The sequence below is a fragment of the Muscardinus avellanarius genome, assembly GCF_963383645.1.
Source record: "Muscardinus avellanarius genome assembly, chromosome: 9".
NCBI lineage: Eukaryota > Metazoa > Chordata > Mammalia > Rodentia > Gliridae > Muscardinus > Muscardinus avellanarius.
In genome coordinates, this window is record NC_137795.1 from 47,883,321 (window position 1) to 47,904,151 (window position 20,831).

The window sequence follows — 20,831 nt, forward strand, 5'->3', positions numbered from 1 at the left end:
TGGGAGGCTGAGACAGGAGGATCGCAGTTCTCAGCCAGCCTCAGCTACTTAGTGAAGCCCTCCACAACTTAGTGAGACCCTGTTTCAAAATAAAGAATAAAAAGTAAGGCTGGGGGTGTAGTGTAGCTTAGAGGTAGGATGCCCTTGGTTCCATCCCAGTACCACAAAAAAAAAAAAAAAACAGAGATAAGACACAAATGCAATCTCTAGGAATAACATTCTGATACACACATAAATTCTTATTTCTCTCTTTTTCTGTCTCTCTCTTTCTCTCTATCCCTCTGCTTGTCTTTTCAGTAAAACTCAGTGTTTTAAATGTTACTACTCTTCTTCTTTCTTTGGACATAGAGAATGAGCCCAAGGCTTCGTGCGTGTTAAGCATGTGCTCTACCACTGAGAACATGCTAAGCTGCACCCCCAGCCCAGTATTTTTATACTTCTGAGGAGTAACAAAATTTGTTTTGCCTATGGATTTCTCAGCCAGCTATTCCCTCTCTCTGAATGTCTCCCATTTTAATTTCTTATGTCATTAACTTGTTGTATCAAAGCCTGTCTATTAAAAAATAAAAAGAAATGCTTTAGTAGAAAGACAAATATTCTATCTCTTAATCATATTTAGGATAACTTGGTTCAAAAATAGAAATTCTCTTTATGAATTAAGCTTATAAAAGTATTAACCTGATACTAAAAGAAACCAAAATATTTAAGAAAATTGATGTGGTAGGAGGAACAAGGGAGGTATTGGGGAATGCAGTTAACCAAATTATGTTCTGTTCATATATATAAATATACAACAATGAATCCTATACTTATGTATAATTATAATACATCAATAAAACTAAAACTAAAAGGAAAGTTAATGTGGTTGTCCAGAGATAAACCTGGAAATATTATATTTATTTTTAAGATATGTCATATACATAATAAATGTATATGTGTAAGCACATATATATTTACAGATCAGACATTACATTTTCACAGAGCAATAATGATGTAAGAGATTTTTTTGTCATAAAAAAAATCCATCTTTTTCCAAAACAAAGAACTGAAAGTAACTGTGCTTGAAATAAAAGAACTGCAGTCAGTAAGGACACAGAGCAACATCAGAGGAAAGTCCACCCACCAGTGGCTTGAGCTCTCGGGCTCCGCCGCAGTTAGGAAGCTCGTGCTGTCGGGCGGCCCCCGGCATTGTCAGCAGAGCCTCTTCTGATCATGCTTAATAATGTACGCCAGAAAGGCACCTGTGTCACCCTCATGACCATGCAGCTAGCTCAGCTGAATCCTAAAAGTGGTTTAATTATTCTTGCAACCTCACCTTGGGTTTATTTGGGCTTTTGCTCCTAGGCTATCAGGCCATACTACCAGAATTACTTCCCTCATTCTCCCATCCGGCGGCCCAGTTATGAGGTTGGCATCATGCTATGAGGGTATAAAAAACTAATGAGAGGACTTAGGAACGTCTGTGTTTGGGGCAATATTAAAAATGTTGGTTTAAGTTGTGCATGGTCGTGCATACCTGTAATGTTAGTGCCTGGGAGACTGAGATCAGAAGATCACAGATTTGAGGCCAGCCTCAGCAATTTAGGAGTGAGATCCTATTTCAAAATAAAAAATAAAATAGAGCCAGGTGTGGTAGCGCACGCTTGTAATCTCAGTACTTGAGAGGCCTAGAAGGTATGATTTCCCACTCCCACCCATTACCAAATGTTGCTTTACCGTTCTAAGAAAGAATTCTGATATATCTTTTTAAAAATTATAGTTTCAAGAAAAGAAAATTCTTGAAAATTCTTTCACAAAATCAAAATAATGTGAAGTATTTTTACCTAGGGTAAGAACTAACAAGGAGAAACAGAATAGGAGTTTGGCAGGGAATGCTTGATGTATTCTCTTTCTCTGCCAACTTTATTAAATATTTGTCTCGTTCTTCCCTTCAACCACCACCATCCACAAAGCCAACTTATTGTTGCTATGAGCTCACCTGTTAAAAGAGATAGAAAACATAGGTGGTGAATCTTCACTGTATCCAAGAATGGCCAGTTGCTTTGAGGTTACTTTTTTAATATTTTTAAATTAAGTCATTAATATGACAATATTAGGAATACTTTCATGTGTTTTCCTCTGATAAGGGTTATGGGGGGAAAATAAAATGCTACCCTAATGATATCTTCACAATATCACTCTTGGCAAAGAAGAAGAGAAAGCCACTAACTCATTGCAGTTTTATTTGAAAACCACTTTCCCAGTTATCCGTGTTTTTCTACCATTTGAATCAAAATATCTGATCTCAGAAGACCAGGAGGCAAGAGGCTTGGTCCTTCACCATCACTAAGTGTCCCATGAGTGTGGAGAGGTTTGTGTTTTCAGCAGGATTTGAAAGGTTTGGGTTTTTGTTGATGTTGTTGTTTTGTTTTGTTGTCCAAAAGAAGATATATCTGTTACTTCAGCAGGAGAGAAACTTTAATAGATATACTGGTAATTTATGTGAGTCTTGCTAAACTTTGGCTTAACAATTAACAACTACCGTATCTCACCTAGCTGGAACTATCTTTAGGTGGAAGTAAGAGGGGACTTTGTAGAACAACATATGCTATGATGTGCAATTGTATATTTTGCTTGTATCCTAAATGTAAGTGTCACTTATATATTTTACTATTCAAATACCTTTCAAAAATTAGAGCTAGGAGTGTAGCTCAGGGGTAGAACACCTACCTAGAATGTACAAGGAGCCGGGTGTGGTGGCGCACGCTTGTAATCCCAGCATTCGGGAGGCTGAGACCAGAGGATCGCGGTTCGCGGACAGCCTCAGCTACTTAGTGAGGCCTTCTGCAACTCAGTGAGACCCGGTTTCAAAATAAAGAATAAAAACTAGGGCAGGGGGATGTAGCTCGGTGGTCGAATGCCCCGGGGTTCCAGATCTGCAAAAAAAAAAAAAAGAATGTACAAGGTCCTTAGCATTACCAGAATATTTGTGCTAAAGAGGAATTCCACAAACATAATGAATATTTAAAAATTAAATCAAAAGCCAGGCATGGTGGCACATGCTTGTAATTCCAACAACTGGACGGCTGAGACAGGAGGATTGTGGTTCGCAGACAGCCTCAGCTATGTAATGAGGCCTTTGCAACTCAGTGAAACCCCATTTCAAAATAAAGAATAAAAAATAGGACTGGGTTATAGCTTGGAGGCAAAATGCTCCTGGATTTCATCCCTAGTACTGAAAAAAAGAAAAAGATTAAATCAAGCCAGGAGTGGTGGCAAAGCCTGTAATCCCAGTACTTGGGAGGCTGGGACAGAAATATCGCAGGTTCAAGACCAGCCTCAGCAATTTAGTGAGACTCTCAGCAACCTAGAGAGACCGTGTTTCAAAAACAAACAAACAAAAAAGCTATGGGTACAGCTCAGAGGTCGAATATCTCTGGGTTCAATCCCCAGCACTACACAACACACACACACACACACACACACACACACACACACACACACACACACAACTATATTCCAAAATATACCTTGAATAAGATGCTGTGAGGTCTCAGAGCTGCTCCCAGTCAAGGAGGCTGGCCACAGGAACCAGAATGGGATCATGGGTTACTACTGCAGAGACTGGTGAGTGAGCAAGCCCCTTGCTACTCCCCCTTCCAAGCACAGGCCTGTGCCTCCAGGAACAAGCATTGAGCACGGAGGAGCTGAGCGGTGGCCCCAAGGTCATCCTCACCAGTCAATGGGCCTTTAAACTAAGAGATCCTAGAGTTACCAAATATGAGAAAAGTCAACTTTGTTTTGTTAACAAGGTGCTCAATAAAGAACTAAGAGTTTGGTTAGTGGAATTAACATAATGAACAAATGTAGACTGTGAAAGAAGGATAATTCAGCCAGATGTGGTGGTGCAAATCTATAATCCCATTAGTTAGGAGACTGAGACAGGAGGATCACAGGTTCAAGGCCAGCCTCAACAAATTAGTGAGAGACCCTGTTTCAAAATAAAAAATAAAGAGGGCTGGGGTGTAGCTCCGAATTAAAATATCCTAGGTTCAATTACAAAATTAGAGAAAAGTTATGAGGAAAAGCAACTAGAGATGTGAGAAATGAAAATATATGATGTTTGAAACAAATTTGCCCCTGAATACTGATATTGTCCCTGAATATAGGAGGACTATCAAATGGGCATAACTGAAGAATAATTTAGTGAGCTGGAAATTTGAACCTTGAAATCTTTTATCATTAAATATAGGAAAAGAGATGTTACTTGTGGGGAGAAAATTGGTACTTCAAGTCTTAGAAATAATGTGAATTTCAGAAGTCAAAGGGAATATATGAAATGAGATATTCAAATACATATTTTTGAAAGTTCTCAAGATTAAGAAAAAGGAGAAGAATAAAGAAAATATATAGTTCCCATGAGTGAAAATATTTAGAAAGATGAATGGAAAAACTACCCAGTCTTAAACCAACAGGGAGGAACTTCAGATTGTTGATAAAAAAGGAAACTCTAAAAACTTGTAGATGAAATTCACTGTACTTTTTTGTAGCATCAAGCATAATTGTTTTTAAAGGAGGCAGTTATCCTAAAGTTCAGAAATAAAATTATATACAGTGTAAAATTCTTTCTCTTACTAGATATCACCAAGTGTCAGGAAAAAATAAAAAAACTTTTCAGATGCACAGAGTTTAGAAAGTTTAGCATCCTTGAACTCTCTCTGAAAGAATTCTAGAAGATGTTTTCCTGTAAGCTAATCCAAGATAAGTTTGAGAGATTCAAGGAAGAATAACAAGCAAGTAGAAGAGTAAAACGTGTGGTTTGATCTGAATATGTATTGATTATTTTAAAATTTTGATGAAAATTTAGAACTGAAACCTGCACAACCTCAGCACAAGAGTACAGATGGTGGTTGATGAGATGCCGAATAAGGAATTAAAATGCTGGAAAACTCCTAACTTGCTTAGAGCTGAGATATAGATTTTGCTTAACTCTTCATGTAATAGAAAACTATGGGTATAAATAGAAATATGTATGTTGAAAAAGTAGATAAGCCAGACAGATATATGCTATATAACTTGTACAGCATTAGGTTGACATGGAACAAACAGGATGGTTTGGGAGAGTGAAAAAAAGTAGACAATAAAGAACAGGGTAAGATGGGCGTGGTGCCACACATGTAATCCCAGCATTCGGGAGGCTGAGACTGGAGGATCGTGGTTAGCAGTCAGCCTCAGCTACTTAGTGAGGCTCTCTGCAACTTAGTGAGACCTTGTTTCAAAATAAAGAATAAAAAAACAGGGCAGGGGAAGTAGCTTGGAGGTCAAATGCCTCTGGATTCCATCCCCAGACCTGCAAAAAGAAAAAGAAGAGAAAAAAAAAGAACTGGGTAAGTAGAAAACAGAAAACAATTTGTCAGTAGCCAAACCAGGCATATCAGAAATGCAAAATATTTGAACAAGTTATATTCATCTATTAAATGAGATTCTTACAACATTTTAAAAAATCTCAGTCATATTTTTCTCTTTATTAGAGATTAAAATGAAAATAACACACAAAGTTAAAAATCAAGGAGGAGCAGGGCGTGGCTGCGCACTCTTGTAATGCTAAGATTTATGAGGCTGAGACAGGAGGATCATGGTTCGCAGACAGCCTCAGCTACTTAGGGAGGCCCTTTGCAACTCAGTGAGACCCTGTTTCAAAATAAAGAATAAAAAAATGGGGCTGGGGTTGTAGCTTGGAGGTAGAATGCCCCTGGGTTCCATTCCCAGTACTGGAAAAAAAAAAAAACTCAAGGAAAAAATAATATACCTTGAAAGGTAACAAGAGAGGCATTAAGTCAGGCTTCAACTAGACAAAATAGAATTAATTCTCTATTCTCTTAAGCATTACAAGGGCTAACATGCATGTATTTTATAAGGGACTTTGAACAATACGTGGAACACAGTAAATAATTAAGTTAAAGATGAGTTGCTAATCTGAGTTTTCCCCTCCATTACTGGGCTGAGGTTGATTAATGGAGGAGCTATATTCGAATATGTGTATAAATGTGAATGTAGCATGGTCAACCTGGACACTCATTGTTGGGAGGGGGAAAAGGGGAGGCAGGGGGCAGAGGGCTCCAAGCACTGTGTGAATGTATGCCATTTTCAATATGATCCACATAATCATAAAATAAAGTATATAAAATATTAGTTGCTATTCCAAGCATAGTTACTATCAGTACTGTTTTATGGCCAAAACAGTGTTTGAGGGAAAATCATTCTTGTAGTAATTAATAAGATATAAAAGCAATACAAACAGGCGGCACATACTTGTAATCCCAGCATTTGGGAGGCTGAGACTGGAGGATCGTGGTTTGTGAACAGCCTCAGCTACTCAATGAGGCCCTTTGCAACTCAGAAAGACCCTGTTTCAAAATAAAGAATAAAAAATAGGGCTGGGTGTAACTCGGAGGTAGAATGCCCTTGGGTTCCATCCCCAGTACCGGGAAAAAAAAAAAAAAGAAAGAAAGAAAGAAAGAAAGAAAGAAAGAAAGAAAGAAAGAAAGAAAGAAAGAAAGAAAGAAAGAAAGAAAAGAAAGAAAGAGGAAACACAAATTTAATTAGGCCAGAGAAACATAAATTGTCATTTAAATATGCAAGTAAATATATCATGGAGAAAAAAATTAGTTGGAAACAATAATTGGATATGTTTAAAGACCATGCCAGCTCCTCAGATAGATGAGGGTAAACTGCTACAAGCTATAAAAAGACATGTAGCACTTTTTCCTTTTTCTAGTTTTCTAGTTTATTGGTTTAATTATTGTTTTCTTTTTTAAGAAATTTTTTTATATTTTTAGAAAGAAAACCATTTTTTTAATGACAGAAAAAAATCTTCATGTGATCAAATTGTTCTAGGACCAGTTTCTTTGTTGTTGTTGTTTGTTTATTTGTTTGGTACTAGAAGTTGAACCCAGGGCCCTCTTTCTCCAAGCTGCACCCCCCAACCCTTTTTAATTTTTATTTTGAAACAGGGTCTCACTAAGTTGCTAAGGAACTTTACAAAGTTGTTGAAGCTAGCCTGGAGCCTGCAATCCTCCTGCCTTAGCCTCCCAAGTATTGGGATTATAGGCGTGAGTGACTACGCCCAAGTTGACACTTCTTCATATAATTTATTTTATTTTTTTTTTTTTTGGTGGTACTGGGGGTGGAACCCAGAGGCTTTCTACCTCCGGACTATACTCCCAGACCTATTTTATATTTAATTTGGAAACAGGCTCTCACTAAGTTGCTGAGAGCCTCACTAAGTAGCTGAGGCTGGCTTCGAACCCGTGCGATCCTCCTGTCTCGGCCTCCCAAGCGCGGGGATTACAAGCGTGCGCCACCACGCCCGGCTTCATAGAAATTTTTTAACAGTGCAAAAGACTCATGGGTAGATAAAGTGCAAGCATGTTTTCTTTCAACTAAGTATGTCCTTGATTAAGGATTGTCTTAGCAATAACAAGTTGTATGCCGTGTTGCAAAGTCATCCAAGATTGTACTGTTAATTCTAGTATAAACAAACTCATCATAATTTAGAATTCATTTGAATTACCACTTTGCCTTATTTTAAAAAGAAAAATATCACTACATTTTGTAGAAGAAGGAAAAGAAAGTAACCTTTGTTGAGACTCTCCAACATCCCAAGCTAATACATTACTTTCTAATACATTACTTTCTCTAAATAATTTCCAGGCAAGGTTATTTTATTGTCTGACTAATGAGCAAGCTGTGTATTTTCTAACCATTCTGAAACTAATATTCTTTATTAGTGTTATTCCAACCAGAGTGTAAACAAGCATGCTGCATGTAATAAAAAACTAAAACGAAATTGAATTGGAGTGAATACCAGGGAACCAGCTGAAGCTGAGAATCTCTGCAATGCAGTGCATGCAGGGAAGGCTTCCAATGGAGCTCACCCTTTGCCTTCGCTGAGCTGCGAGGTAGAGAGAAAACTTGGAAATGCCATGAAGGTGGCAAAAGAAAGTGCAAGGACACACCTTGCTGGACTTCAGAGGACTGCAGATAAACCTCATGAATAAAAATGAATGTGCCAGCATCTTTACCTATGGCTCATCCCGCATTAAATAGCAGAGGATATTTCCCAAATAGAGACCATATGAGTGTGATGAACTTTTTCAACCCCAGAGAATTCATATGACTTCCTAAAAACTTATAAATTTGGTAAACATAGAATCTTACACCTAGGCTTTATTCTGTATCTTAGCTCATACCTAAAGTTGTCACCTTTATGGGGTTTCATATATCCTGGAGATTATGATGAAACACATTTACATATATAATACGAAATATTCCATTACCACTACTGCCCCTTATCCCAATATTAGTAGGGGTAAAATCTTATTAAAATATTATACTTCTATTTCCTTTGTTTATAGTCTTAATATACCCATCATCTATAATGAGATTATTTAAATTTTATTATGAATTATAGCATATATAAACTGAATGTCTTTCTTGTTTCTTTTTTTTTCTGGAAATTATTTACTTGTGGCAAAGCAGATGTGTAAAGTAAAAACCAAAAGCACCTACATGCTAATTTGTGTCCCTCGCTGTTAAAGTGTTAGCATATATTCAGAAATTTTTTTTCTATTATAATACCAAAACAACAATACTAAGACCACATTTTCCATATTATTCTTCAACTTGGTTTCTTAAAAACTTAGAAACATTATGAATGCCTCTTGTAGTCAGTAAATATAAATCTTCATTATTTCAAAAAGGCAGTGTACTTGTTTATCTAACTGAACCCCATTAAGCAAAGACTGTTGTAATGAAAATTCTTGTGTAGTTGTTAAAGTATTTCTAAAAGGTAAATTCCTAAAATATAAGAGGGAAATACGATATTTGTATGTGTATGTACATATTCATATGTATGTATGTGTGTATGCAATTTTAGTGTTGATAGTTAATGCCAAGTTGCCCTTCAAAAAATATATTATTCTTAAAAACACGGAAGTGCTAGCTGATTAAAACACACTCTTACCCATAAAGCATTCTAAAACAGCTGACAAAGAGGACCATCTGCTTGCCAGCTAAGAAACTTTTCAGGTTATTTTTGCTTACTAAAATATTGCTCTTTTATTATACACACAAAAAAATAGAAAGTCTTATTTTAAAGATATGAATTAAATATCATTGTGACCTTGCTATCTTTGAGGAACAAAGTTGCCTTCAGGCATTTTATTGATAGGAGACTTTGTTTCCCTGTGCTTCAACATCACCTCTCTCTATTTGTAATAAATAATAGATATCAATGTATTTATAATAAATAAGATAGGGCTTTTATTTTATAATTAATCATAAAAGAATAAATATAAATTGCTGTGTTGTAGAGAGCTCACCCCCTTAGGCGGGCATTCCTTCAAATGCAGTTCACAAAGATCATTTCCTTGGAGAAAACAATTTAAATCATAATGAAGCAATACTCATTTTGAGAGAAATCTTGTGCCATCTGAGATAGTTCTAAAACTCAAATAACCACTACTGGCCTCCAAGATTTGATCATATTGTAATTTTACTTCCTGTATCACAACTTTGTCTGAAGTCCAAAGAGGCTCCTGGGAGCTGAGGGAACTCGGGATCCACTCAAGGAGATTTTGCCTCCAACCATGCCTCGGCCATTGTTTATATAAATTCACAAAAGAATGTGTTTTGGCTATGGCAGGATCCTACTGAATTTTTAATAAGTGCAGGGTAATTTATTCAAGGCAATAGGACTTTTACAAAAGGCATCATTTGTAAAAATTTAGAAAAGCAGATTTCTCTCCACTTCTTTCTCTTCAAATCAGACTAAGCTCTCTCTCCCACTTGTTATAAATATTTCTAAAGCAATGAGTCTCACTTTTCTTATCTTCCAACAGTTGTGGTGGGAAAAATAAAGACCGATTGATAATAAAATTGGGTGTGTTGGGGCTTTAAAATAAAGACTGAAAACACATGTACATTCTGATTATATCTCACGCAGCTTTATGGTAGAGGTTGTGAGAATAACTCATTTAAGATTAATCTAGGAAAGCTATTCATTTATAGCAAATAATCAAGAGAAAAACAACTACTAACCTCATTTTTCATTCAAATAGAAGATTCTTTCAGTCTGTGACAGTTCAATCATTTTCCATTTAATTTTTCACTTTAAGAATACTCTAAAGCAGATAGATGTCTAAAAGGAGTCATCACCTGCATCATTTATAACCTTAACTTGCTTTGTGGATCAGTCGGCTGAGTGGTTTAATTGGGATAAATGGAGCAAGTAAAAGACCAATGAACCAGTGTGAAGTTTTTCATGTATGCGTCAAGAGAGACTCCTGGTTCATTTGCAAGTGAGCCAGTTCCATGAAGAGCTGTAACAAAAAGCCATTACTTGTACTACTGGGATGATTGATATAATGTTAAAATATGCGTATTTAAAAAGCATTTTCTAGGATTTTGGTCCTGAATCTATTATAAATTGGTATGGTTTAACATATCATCTTGGTGTAGTACCTTCTTTAGAACCATAACTACTGTGATAGCAGCAAACTGAGAAACACAAGACATCAATTTTAGAGCCAAATAGCCAGTTGGCCTCAGGCAAGCACTTACCTGTGTGTGTCCTGGTTTCCTCCATTTATAGACAAGTTGGTTGTGAGAATAACAAATGGCCACTTAGACATGACCAGAAACAACTACTAAAAAGAAATTAGTTTTTAAATATTTAGGATTTTAAAATTTTACCTTAAAGTCCAGAATATTAAACTTTCTCCTAAGATAAGCCATTAAAAATTCGGAGGTCAAATGCCCCTGGGTTCCATCACCAAACCTGCAAAAAAGAAAAAATTATAAACTTATCCACACAACTATATATAATACGATTCTTTTAATAATTTACCCATGAGCCGGGCGTGGTGGCGCATGCTTGTAATCCCCGCGCTTGGGAGGAAGAGACAGGAGGATCGCTCAGGTTCAAAGCCAGCCTTGCTGGCTTAAGAGACCCTGCTTCCAAATAAAAAGTATCAAATAGGTCTGGGAGTGTAGCCCGGAGGTAGAAGGGCTTCCAGGAACCCCAGTACCACCAAAAATAAAAAATAAAAAAAAATTTACACATGACCTTCAGTAGCTGTTGCCAAATGCGTGGTATTGTAGTTATATGCTATTCTTTTTTTTTTTTTTTTTTGGTATGTACCTAAAAATTATTTCCATGGATGGATGGACTTTGATTTGAAAATAGAATTAAGCAGTCAATTTTAGTCGATGAATTTTGTAAGAGGAATTAAAATATCATGTTCTCGTTAACCCAGATGGTTAACACATTTTAGCAAAAACAGCTATAATTCTGTTTGCACATTTCCAGCAGAGTTTGTCTGCCTTATAAATTTAATGGAACTAATGTCTATCTAGTGAGAGATGAGCCTGTAGCTTAAATACTTGCTAAAAGAGGCTTTTCAAAATCTTATAAGCTTTGGATGGAGAAATTATATCTAATAATCATTATATTTATTTTCTTACAAGAAAAAAATCTTCATACCTTAGGAGAACTGTTAATATTCAGGAACAATTGTTTGCTTATTTTTACTTATGAAGTTGCTTCCTTTATAATAAAGTCAACAGGATACAAAGTATGTAATTTGAGTGTTTAAAGATCAGTAGAAGAATTAATAACCAGGTTACATTTAGAATTTGATTATTTAACACTTTTGAAAATTGAATCTTAACTCGGAAAAAGCTGCCCACAGATCTGAAAGATGACATAGTCCTTTAGTTCATTTTGTTGATACCCCTGATATAATTAAATGAGAGCCTAAAATGAACTGGCTTATTTTGTTTAATTTCTCATTGTTATTAACAGTATCAGCCCACTGAAAATTTTGAAACTGTGGTTACAAGGCAGTCCCCTTCCCTCTGCAAGACCACAGAAATGTTGGGGTAGAATATGATAATTTTCTTTATACATACTGTAGGAGAGGGAAAGGAAATGAGCAGGTGCCAGAATCAAAGGTTGCAACCTAAATGGTTAGCTGTTTAGCCTTTTAGCTTAAACTTAGAAAGTTCAAGGTATACCACACCTGGATATAATTTGGAGCACAGGTTTAGGGTTAGAATACCCACACAGGGTACTTGGCAGATGACAGCTAGAACTGACATCTTTGTTTAAATTTAGACATCTGAGAAGCCCTTTCTCCATAAGGAAATGCTTAGGATAATAGCTCTCCTCCATGATTCAGGGGTGGGAAATCTCCCAGGAGAATGGAAACCCTAAACAAATATAAAATGCACATTAATTCCACCTGGCTGATGAAAAAATTCTAAACTGAGAAATTAATGTAAAAATGAATTCAGGAAACTCCAAGGCACTCACCAACACAAATGCAAAAACCCTCAGTAGACAGAGTTCTACTGCACTACGTGTGTGGAATTCACAATGGAAGCAAATCCATGTAAGTTGAACTCACAGTAAGAAATTGTACATGATTTTATGATCCACCAAAAAGGACAGTCAGCAAATATGCAAACAGGAGAAAAGTGCATCCAGCGATTCAGAGAAAAGAGAAACATGAGGGAGATATAAAATAAGTAAATGATTTTAAAAGAGCCTTTAAGAATCTTAAGTCATTTTGAAAGAAGGGATACTATGAAAAACGTTTTTTTTTTAAAGTAGATGTTTAAAAACGCCAAACAGAACTTTTAAAAATGAAAAGTACGGTCATGGAAATTAAATATTCACAAGCCAGGTGTGGTGTCACATCCTTGTAATCCCAGCATTTGGGAGGTTGAGACAGGAGGATCCAGGTTTGCCAACAGCCTCAGCCACTTAGTGGGGCCTTTTGCAACTCAATGAGACCCTGTTTCAAAAATAAAAAAGAATAAAAATAGGGCTGGGGTGTAGCTCAGAGGTGGAATGCCTTGGGTTCCATCCCTAGTACCACACACACAAAATAAATTAAATATTCACTATGTAGCTGTTTTTGTTTTTTATGTTTGCAGTACTGGAGACAGAACCCAGGAGCATTCTATCTCCAAGCTACACCTCCAGCCCTATTTTTTATTCTTTATTTTGAAACAGGGTCTCTCTGAGTTGCAAAGGGCCTCACTAAGTAGCTGAGTCTGTCTGGGAACCGCTATCTTCCTGTCTCAGCCTCCCAAATGCTGGGATTACAAGCGTGCGCCACCATGCCTGGTTTACTATGTAGTTTTAAAAATAGAGCTTTGAGTCAGCACAGTGGCACACACCTATAATCCCAGCATTGAGGCACTGAGACGGAGGATTGTAGGTTTGAGGCCAGCCTCAGCAACTTAGTGAGATTCTATGTAACTTAGCAAGACCCTATTTTTCAAATAAAAAATAAAAAGGTCTGGGAGTATAGCTTGTAGACAGAATACCCTGGGTTCAACCCGAAGTACAAAAAAACAAACAAAGTTAGAGCTAAGAAGAATTAAAAGAATTAAAAGAGAATTAATTTTCTTAGTTCAAATTTGATTTCCCAGCCGGGCGCACACTTGTAATCCCCGTGCTTGGGAGGCTAAGACAGGAGGATAGCACTGGTTTGGAGCCAGCCTCGCTGGCTTAAGAGACCCTGTTTCAAAAAAAAAAAAAAGAAAAAAAATAGGTCTGGGAGCGTAGCCTGGAGGTAGAAGGGCTTCCGGGAACACCAGTACTACACACACAAAAAAAATTTTGGTTCCCCAACTCAGTTAAGTACTTTAAGCATAAAGACTGTCTTGGTCTAGCGCTGGCTCTGCCCACTTTAGACAAACTAGGCATAGTACTTATTAAATGTTTTCAAATAAAAAACAGAAGAACCTCAACAGTGAATGGAATATGTAATTGTATCGATTGCCTAAAATCTGCAATACCACATCTTTATTTCAGAATTATTCATTTCTAAGTAAATGTTCTTCATTAAAAAATGTTATACTTGGGCCGGGCATGGTGGCTCATGCTTAAATCCTAGCATTTGGGAGGCGGAGACCTGAGGATGGCAGTTTGCAGACAACCTCAGCTACTTAAAGAGGCCATTCACAACTCAATGAGACCCTGTTTCAAAAAAAAAAAAAAAACAAGGGCTGGAGGTGTAGCTCGGAGGTACAATGCCCCTAGGTTCCATCCCATACTGTCAAAAAAAAAATAAAAGTTATACTTGGTAAATTTTTTACTTAATATATTCTAACTTGATTTCTCTCTCTCTCTCTCTCTCTCTCTCTCTCTCTCTCTCTCTCTCTCTCTCTCAAGATGGGACATCTTGGGAGCTCTTATTGGTACAGAGTGTGGAACAGTAGAATCAGGTTTATCGCTCGTCTTCCTCAAAGATGGAGAGAGGAAGTTATGCACTCCATACATGGACACTACCGGCTCTGGGAACCTGAGGTTCTACTTCGTGATGGGTAGGTACACTCTGAACAAACCCCTTGACTCTAGGGCAGGTTCCAGATCAGTGCCTGTTCCTGAGAAAGTAAGATTATTTGTTATATACCATATATAATAAAAAAATTCATTAAATATGAACTCTGGGGACCCAGAAGAGGCCTGTGGCACTCATCCAGCTTCAGACCAGCCTGGTGGCATCTTCTTATAGACGGCCGGTTTGGGCATACCATGACTAGGCCTGCAGACTCAATGCCAAAACACCTTCCCTCCTCCCTCCACCTCTCCCTCCATGGTCATGGCTGAAAAGGCAACGGGAGAGAAGCTAAGAGCAAAGCAACCCCTTTGTCCACAGCCTGTCACCTCACTCAACCAGTCCTCAAGGTGAGTCATCTGTTTTCCTGGATATCTCAGCATTGCCTAACTCTTCAGATGTGGAAAGCTGGGGGATAAAAAAAAAAAAAAACAGAATACTAATATTTGTCATACTGTAATAATATTTTCTACTTTCTGAGCACAAACACATCAAGAAGTGTTCATAAGACATATTTTTCTTCAAAGTTATTGCAAAGCAAATAAATAAAGTTGGGGAAGTAAAGAAAGATGGATCAGGGGGTTGGAATTTGTGACCTCTCTAATTCATTCTGCTAGTCAACAAGAGCCACAGTGACAAATTCTTCCACTGATGTCATCCCAGAAGTGTGGGTGGGTGTCACATGTCTTCTTTTGTTGAGGGTGGAAAAGCACAGGCGACATCTGCAAGTGAAACAGGAAACAAACATTATTGAACTTACTAGCAAAGATGTCAGTTCATCAGGACGGCCAGCTCTCCCGAGTCTAGGCTTCCTCGGGGGCTGTTTACTCCTCACTTCACCTTGTGTGCTCGTGATCACATAGCTCCTGATTGGATGGTAGACCTCAAGTTTCTGCCATGCTCTTCAGCACATTTCAGTAATGGCATTGCCTTGTTTCCAAAAATGACCTGTTTGATAACATAGAGGTCCTGGATATGAGATAGTACAGTCTCACTTTTCAGGGAGTCCTTACCTTTTCTGAAATGGCTTGCACATGAAAGACCCAGAGTTCATTTCTTTTAAATAATGAGTGTTCATCCTGTTTTAAGTGATTTCTGGAAAGCCTTAAGCAAAACAAATAAATAAAAGCTGTAATGGCTTGTATGCCAGTCTAATTTATTTCCCCTTTTCTTTACCATTTTTGGTAAAATATATTCAAATTATTGATTTCTCTTTATTTCATAGTAAAAACAACCCAGTTGAGTGTGTCTACACAATGTTAAGTTGTTGCTAAATAAATTCCTCTATGTAAGTGCCCATCTATGAGACATTGAGTTATTTTTCCTTCTTTCTAAAACAAAGCAGATAATCAAGTTTTGAATTCAATAGTATTGACTCTGCAGGAAAAATGAACTTGAATGAGCCCCCCAAAGAAGTACTTTATCCTAAATAAAATCATCCCCATTCAGTTGAAAGAGTAAGACATGTCTATAACATTTCGAGTCCTGAGCTAGAATATATGGAGAATACAGGGGGAGAATAATGCCACTTAAATCCAAGTTGCAAATGGGTAAATACATGCAGATCACTTGGAAGAGTGACTAATAAGAGACTTATGTATCTTTCTTGTCATTGATATAAATATTAGACAAAGCCCCTGTTCACATGAAACACCTAAGGAGATGTGAATATATATATAATATATATATATATTTATATATATATTTATATATATTTATATATCATATATATATATAAAATTTGGCATGCCTCAGTGGAATAAAGCTGCCGTGGAAGCAGAGGGGAAGCTCTGAGCATCTGCAGGTGTACAGGGATAGGGTGAAACTTGATAAAGTCAGTCTTGAAGGCCAGCCTGATTTACATTTAAAGGAAGAAGAGAATTCCAAGCTAAGCCATTTTGGGGAAAAGAAGGGGAGCATGAAAATGAAAGTATGTGATATATTTGGGGCTAGGTGATTTTTCCCAATATAAATAAATGGAAGCATGTAAGATGGAGCTAGAAAAGTGAATGGGAGCCATGATAAAGATTTTCTTTAATCTTATACTGAGGAGTTTGGTAATTTCTTTTTAAATAGCCTGGAACGATCAGAGGGCCCTTTTAGATCTGTAAGATCACCTGTAATTTATTTAGTTAGTTATTGCAGGTCTGGGGATGAAACACAGGGGCATTCGACCACCGAGCTACACCCCCTGCCTATTTTTTATTCTTTATTTTGAAACAGGGTCTCACTAATTTGTGAAGGGCCTCGCTAAAAGTAGCTAAGGCTGTCTGTGAACCACAATCCTCTGGTCTCAGCCTCCTGAATGCTGGGATTATAGCATTTGCCACCACGCCCAGCTCACCTGTGATTTAGAAAGATAATTCTAGCCTGAGTTTGAAAGAAAGACTGAGGCAAACAGAAACTAGAGGACAATAAACTAGTTAGGGTAGGGCTGTTGAAATTCATCAAAAACAAACAAAACAGAAGAAAGAAAGAAGGAAAGAAAACTACAGCACAGTTGAATGTGTATAACAGATAAACAGTAACTTTGGGGACAAACATTTTCCATGCAGTGAATTTTATCTGGCAACTCTTAAGTTAGGAGGCTACTGCCTTAGTCCAGCCAAGGAAGAATCAAGGCAGTGATGTGATGGAAAGGAGGGGGCTCCGCTGGCAAAACTGAAGAAACAAAACCAACTGAGTTTAAGTTGGTGCCCAGAGACTGGGGATTATAAGAACTGTACTAGAGAGGACACAGATTTCACTTCTGGGTGATTTGAAGAATGGCCCTATTTCATAAAATAGGAAATGGCAAAAAAGGAGACAAGTGTAGAGATGATTTTGATATTAGATATGTTAAGATTGAGGTCTCTAGAATGCCATGTGGTGATAGAAATTCTAGTCAGGGTTTGGAGCAGATCTGAAATCATCCCCACACAGGTGAAAACTAGAGCACTGGGATAGACTGCTGTGTCTTCCAAGCAACAGGTAACCTAAGACATGAAAAATTCTTGCTGGGAGGCCTCTGCCAGATGTAGGTAGAAGGGCAAAGATTAGGCAAAGGGACTAAGAAAGGGCAAAGGGAGTTGGAGGAAGGTGTCATTTGTCCTGAAGGAGGATAGGCGAGAGTGATTCAGAGTGGATGAAAGAGAGGTGATCTGCAATAGAGGGACTGCCACAAAGAGAAACCAGAATAAGGCCTGAGTGGCCATCAGGGACTTATAGAGAGCATTTCCAATATATAATGCTAGGAAGCCAAAGTACATGGAATTTAAATGTGTGTGTGTGTGTGTGTGTGTGTGTGTGTGTGTGTGTGTATATATATATATATATTATACATATTCTTACATATAAATTATATATTTATATATAAACATACATATGTTTATTTTATAAATACACACACACACACACACACACACACACACACACACACACACAGGGCCAGACATGGTGGCACAAGCCTGTAATCCCAGTACTCGGGAAGCTGAGGCAGGAGGATCACAGGTTTGAAGATAGCCTAAGCAACATAGCAAGACTCTTATGAACCTAGCAAGACAATGGTTCAAGGCAAAAATTTGGAAAAGGAGCTGAGACAGTAGCTTGAAAGTATAACGTCTCTGGGTTTGATCCTCAGTGCCACAAAGACAAACAACAGCGAAACGGGGCCATACTTGAAGAATTTCATTAGTAGAGTTATGAGATGAGGTCTGCATCTTGAGAAAACCACGGCACTTCGGGAAGATACTTATAGGACAGCACAGGATAGGATGGATAGAAAAGGGTGAGGTAATGGTAAGGTGGGATCAGATAAGACCAGACCTTAAAGAAAAGACTATCAAAGGAAGCAATATGGAAAGAAATTTAAGATAACATAGTTAAAAGGAGTGCAGAAGTAAACCCCCAGTAAATATGACACCTTCGATAAATCAGTGGCTAGTTATTCATCTAGACCAAGTCAAACTTCCTCCCTCTCAGGTCCTTTTCAGTGATGTGTTCTATCCTGGGTTTTATCAGATTTCTGTGAGTAGAGCTTCCAGGAAACTTGCTCAACTTCTGGAGTTCAGTTCAAAGTCTACTTCTTTTGTTCACACATTCATTTAACCAACACAAATTCATTGAGGGACAGTATTCAGAGCCATTTTTAGAGCCAGAATGTAGTAAACAAGACTGCAGTGACCAAACAGGCACCACTTCAACTATTTATTGTTCCTAAAAATAGATACATATGTATATGTATACACACACACACACACACACACACACACACACACACACACTTGCTGAAGCCAGGCGTAGTGGCGCACACTTGTAATCCCAGCATTCGGGAGGCTGAGACCTGAGGATCGTGGTTCACAGACAGCCCCAGCTACTTAGTGAGGCCCTCCACAACTTAGTGAGACCCTGTTTCAAAATAAAGAATAAAAAAATAGGGCAGTGGGTGTAGCTTGGAGGTCAAATGCCCCTGGGTTCCATCCCTAGACCTGCCAAAATAAAAATAAAAATTACTGAGCAGCTACTTTGTGTTCATCTTTTTGAACTCACACATTTATTTCTTTTCTTTGATCTTAACTGAAATTATGGCAGCACAGTACAGTTTACTGCTAATTATCATTCTTTTATATAAGTAGTTCCCCCTTAACACTGGGGAATTTGTTCCCAGATCTCCAGTAGAGACCTGAAGGCACAGATAGTACAGTACCCTATATATACTGTCTTTTATATATACATACCTATGATAAAGTTTGATTTATAAATTGGGCACAATAAGAGATTAGCAATGACAACTAGTAGTAATGGAACAATTACAAAAATAAACTGCAATAAAAGTTATGTGGATGTGATCTTCCTCTCTTTATATGAGTAGTTCCACATCAAGATAAATATTAATACTTTCAGACCATGTTTAAGCCATGGAAAGCAAAACCACAGACAGGGAAAATATTTCCCTTCCAGCTCAATGACCTGGAAATAGTCAAACTTAAATAGCCACTTTCTGGATATAAGTAAGTATCCCAAATGCTATGTAAAAGAGCACGTGAAATACTTTTAAACTGGCCGTCCAGCAGCTTCTATTGAAGTCTTTCTGTGCCTTCGTGCTGTATAAGATGCTCCTTAAGTACTAGTTTCCACAGTGCCTCAAAGGCTGCGAAGCGAAGGAGGAATCCACTTTTTTCTGGAGGAGTCGCTGTCACTGAGATTTCACAGAACTGGTAAATTGCCCCCCGAGGGAGCTTTCAGATTGCATCTGTCATCACTTTAACATCTCGGCTCCTTTTGGACTTTCTTCTTCTGACATTCTGGGTTGGGGGAGGCTCCTGCTTGAGTTTCCCTTCTCTCTGAAAAGGGATACAGTTCACAGACTGTTCTTGGGAAAGCAGAGAGAATGCAGAACGCAGGGAAGAAGCTAATGAAACTATAGGGATTGGATAGTTCAGGGCCCATGGCTTTAGTGATGGTGCACTAAACCCATTCTGCCCGGGACCTTTCACGTGTGTGTGTGTGTGTGTGTGTGTGTGTGTGTGTGTGTGTGTGTGTGTGTGATCGATTCTTTAAATGTGTTCAGCACTCAAAAAAATCCTGATTTTCAAAAAGAAATTTTGTTTTTACATGTATCTTTCCCCCAGAGACCATCGTTTATAATGGCTTTACTCAGTCTTTATCAAAACAGTGAAGAATGTAATAAAATGCAAAAAAGATGCAAATGTTAAAGTCCTTAGACTTTCTCTACCGCTCATTGCCTTTGAACAATACACATTCACTGGGATGAGACCCTGTCATCAGTCTATCTTCTCTGTTCTCAATGTACCTTACTTAATCCAGTAAATATCCATTACATTCCTATTTACATATGCCTATCATATGTAGCACGCCAATGTTAATGTTTTGTAAATAGGCTCATATAAGGCTTCCCAATTAACTAGTAATATAAGTTTGAAGTTAAAAAAAGTAACATTAAGTGCAGACTACAGCTAGACATGGTAGTGCATACCTGTAATTCCAGTATTTGGGATGCTGAGGCAGGAGAGTCACAGGTTTGAAGCTAACCTCAGCAACTTAATGAGACCCTCCGCAACTCAGCAAGACTGTTATCAAAACAAAAAACAAACAAAAGAAAACAGACTTAACTCTGGTACAATGGGTTCATTATATCATGTCTCTTGACCTCATTTTCACTCAGCAATGTAGATACATACTAATACTTACTGGAAAATGCTATTTTGAAATGAAAAAAGATAATATTTGTATTTACCTTTACCTGTTGCATGGCACGTGACAACTGCTCAATAAATCGATGTTATCACTTTTATTAATGCTCCATGAGTTGGGTCCAAAAGAAGCCTTGGTCCAGATAGTGCCTGCCACCGTTAGCAACATGAATTCTTTATGAAATTGAAAAGCCATAAGTAGCTTCCCTGGGTTCTGCAGTTTCCTCAAGATCCAGACTCCTTTTTC

The 20,831-nt window shown here is 37.7% G+C and overlaps 1 protein-coding gene across 1 annotated transcript in view; it reads left to right on the forward strand.

The window, feature by feature from the left end:
* Window positions 1–20,831, forward strand: part of RELN (reelin) — a gene marked incomplete at both ends in the record, with an annotated part of 510,757 nt that overhangs the window by 299,946 nt on the left and 189,980 nt on the right. The window contains one exon of the mRNA XM_080701477.1: window positions 14,228–14,379. Within this exon, the coding sequence (XP_080557603.1) occupies window positions 14,228–14,379 (152 nt within the window). The remainder of the gene's footprint in view (window positions 1–14,227; window positions 14,380–20,831) is intronic.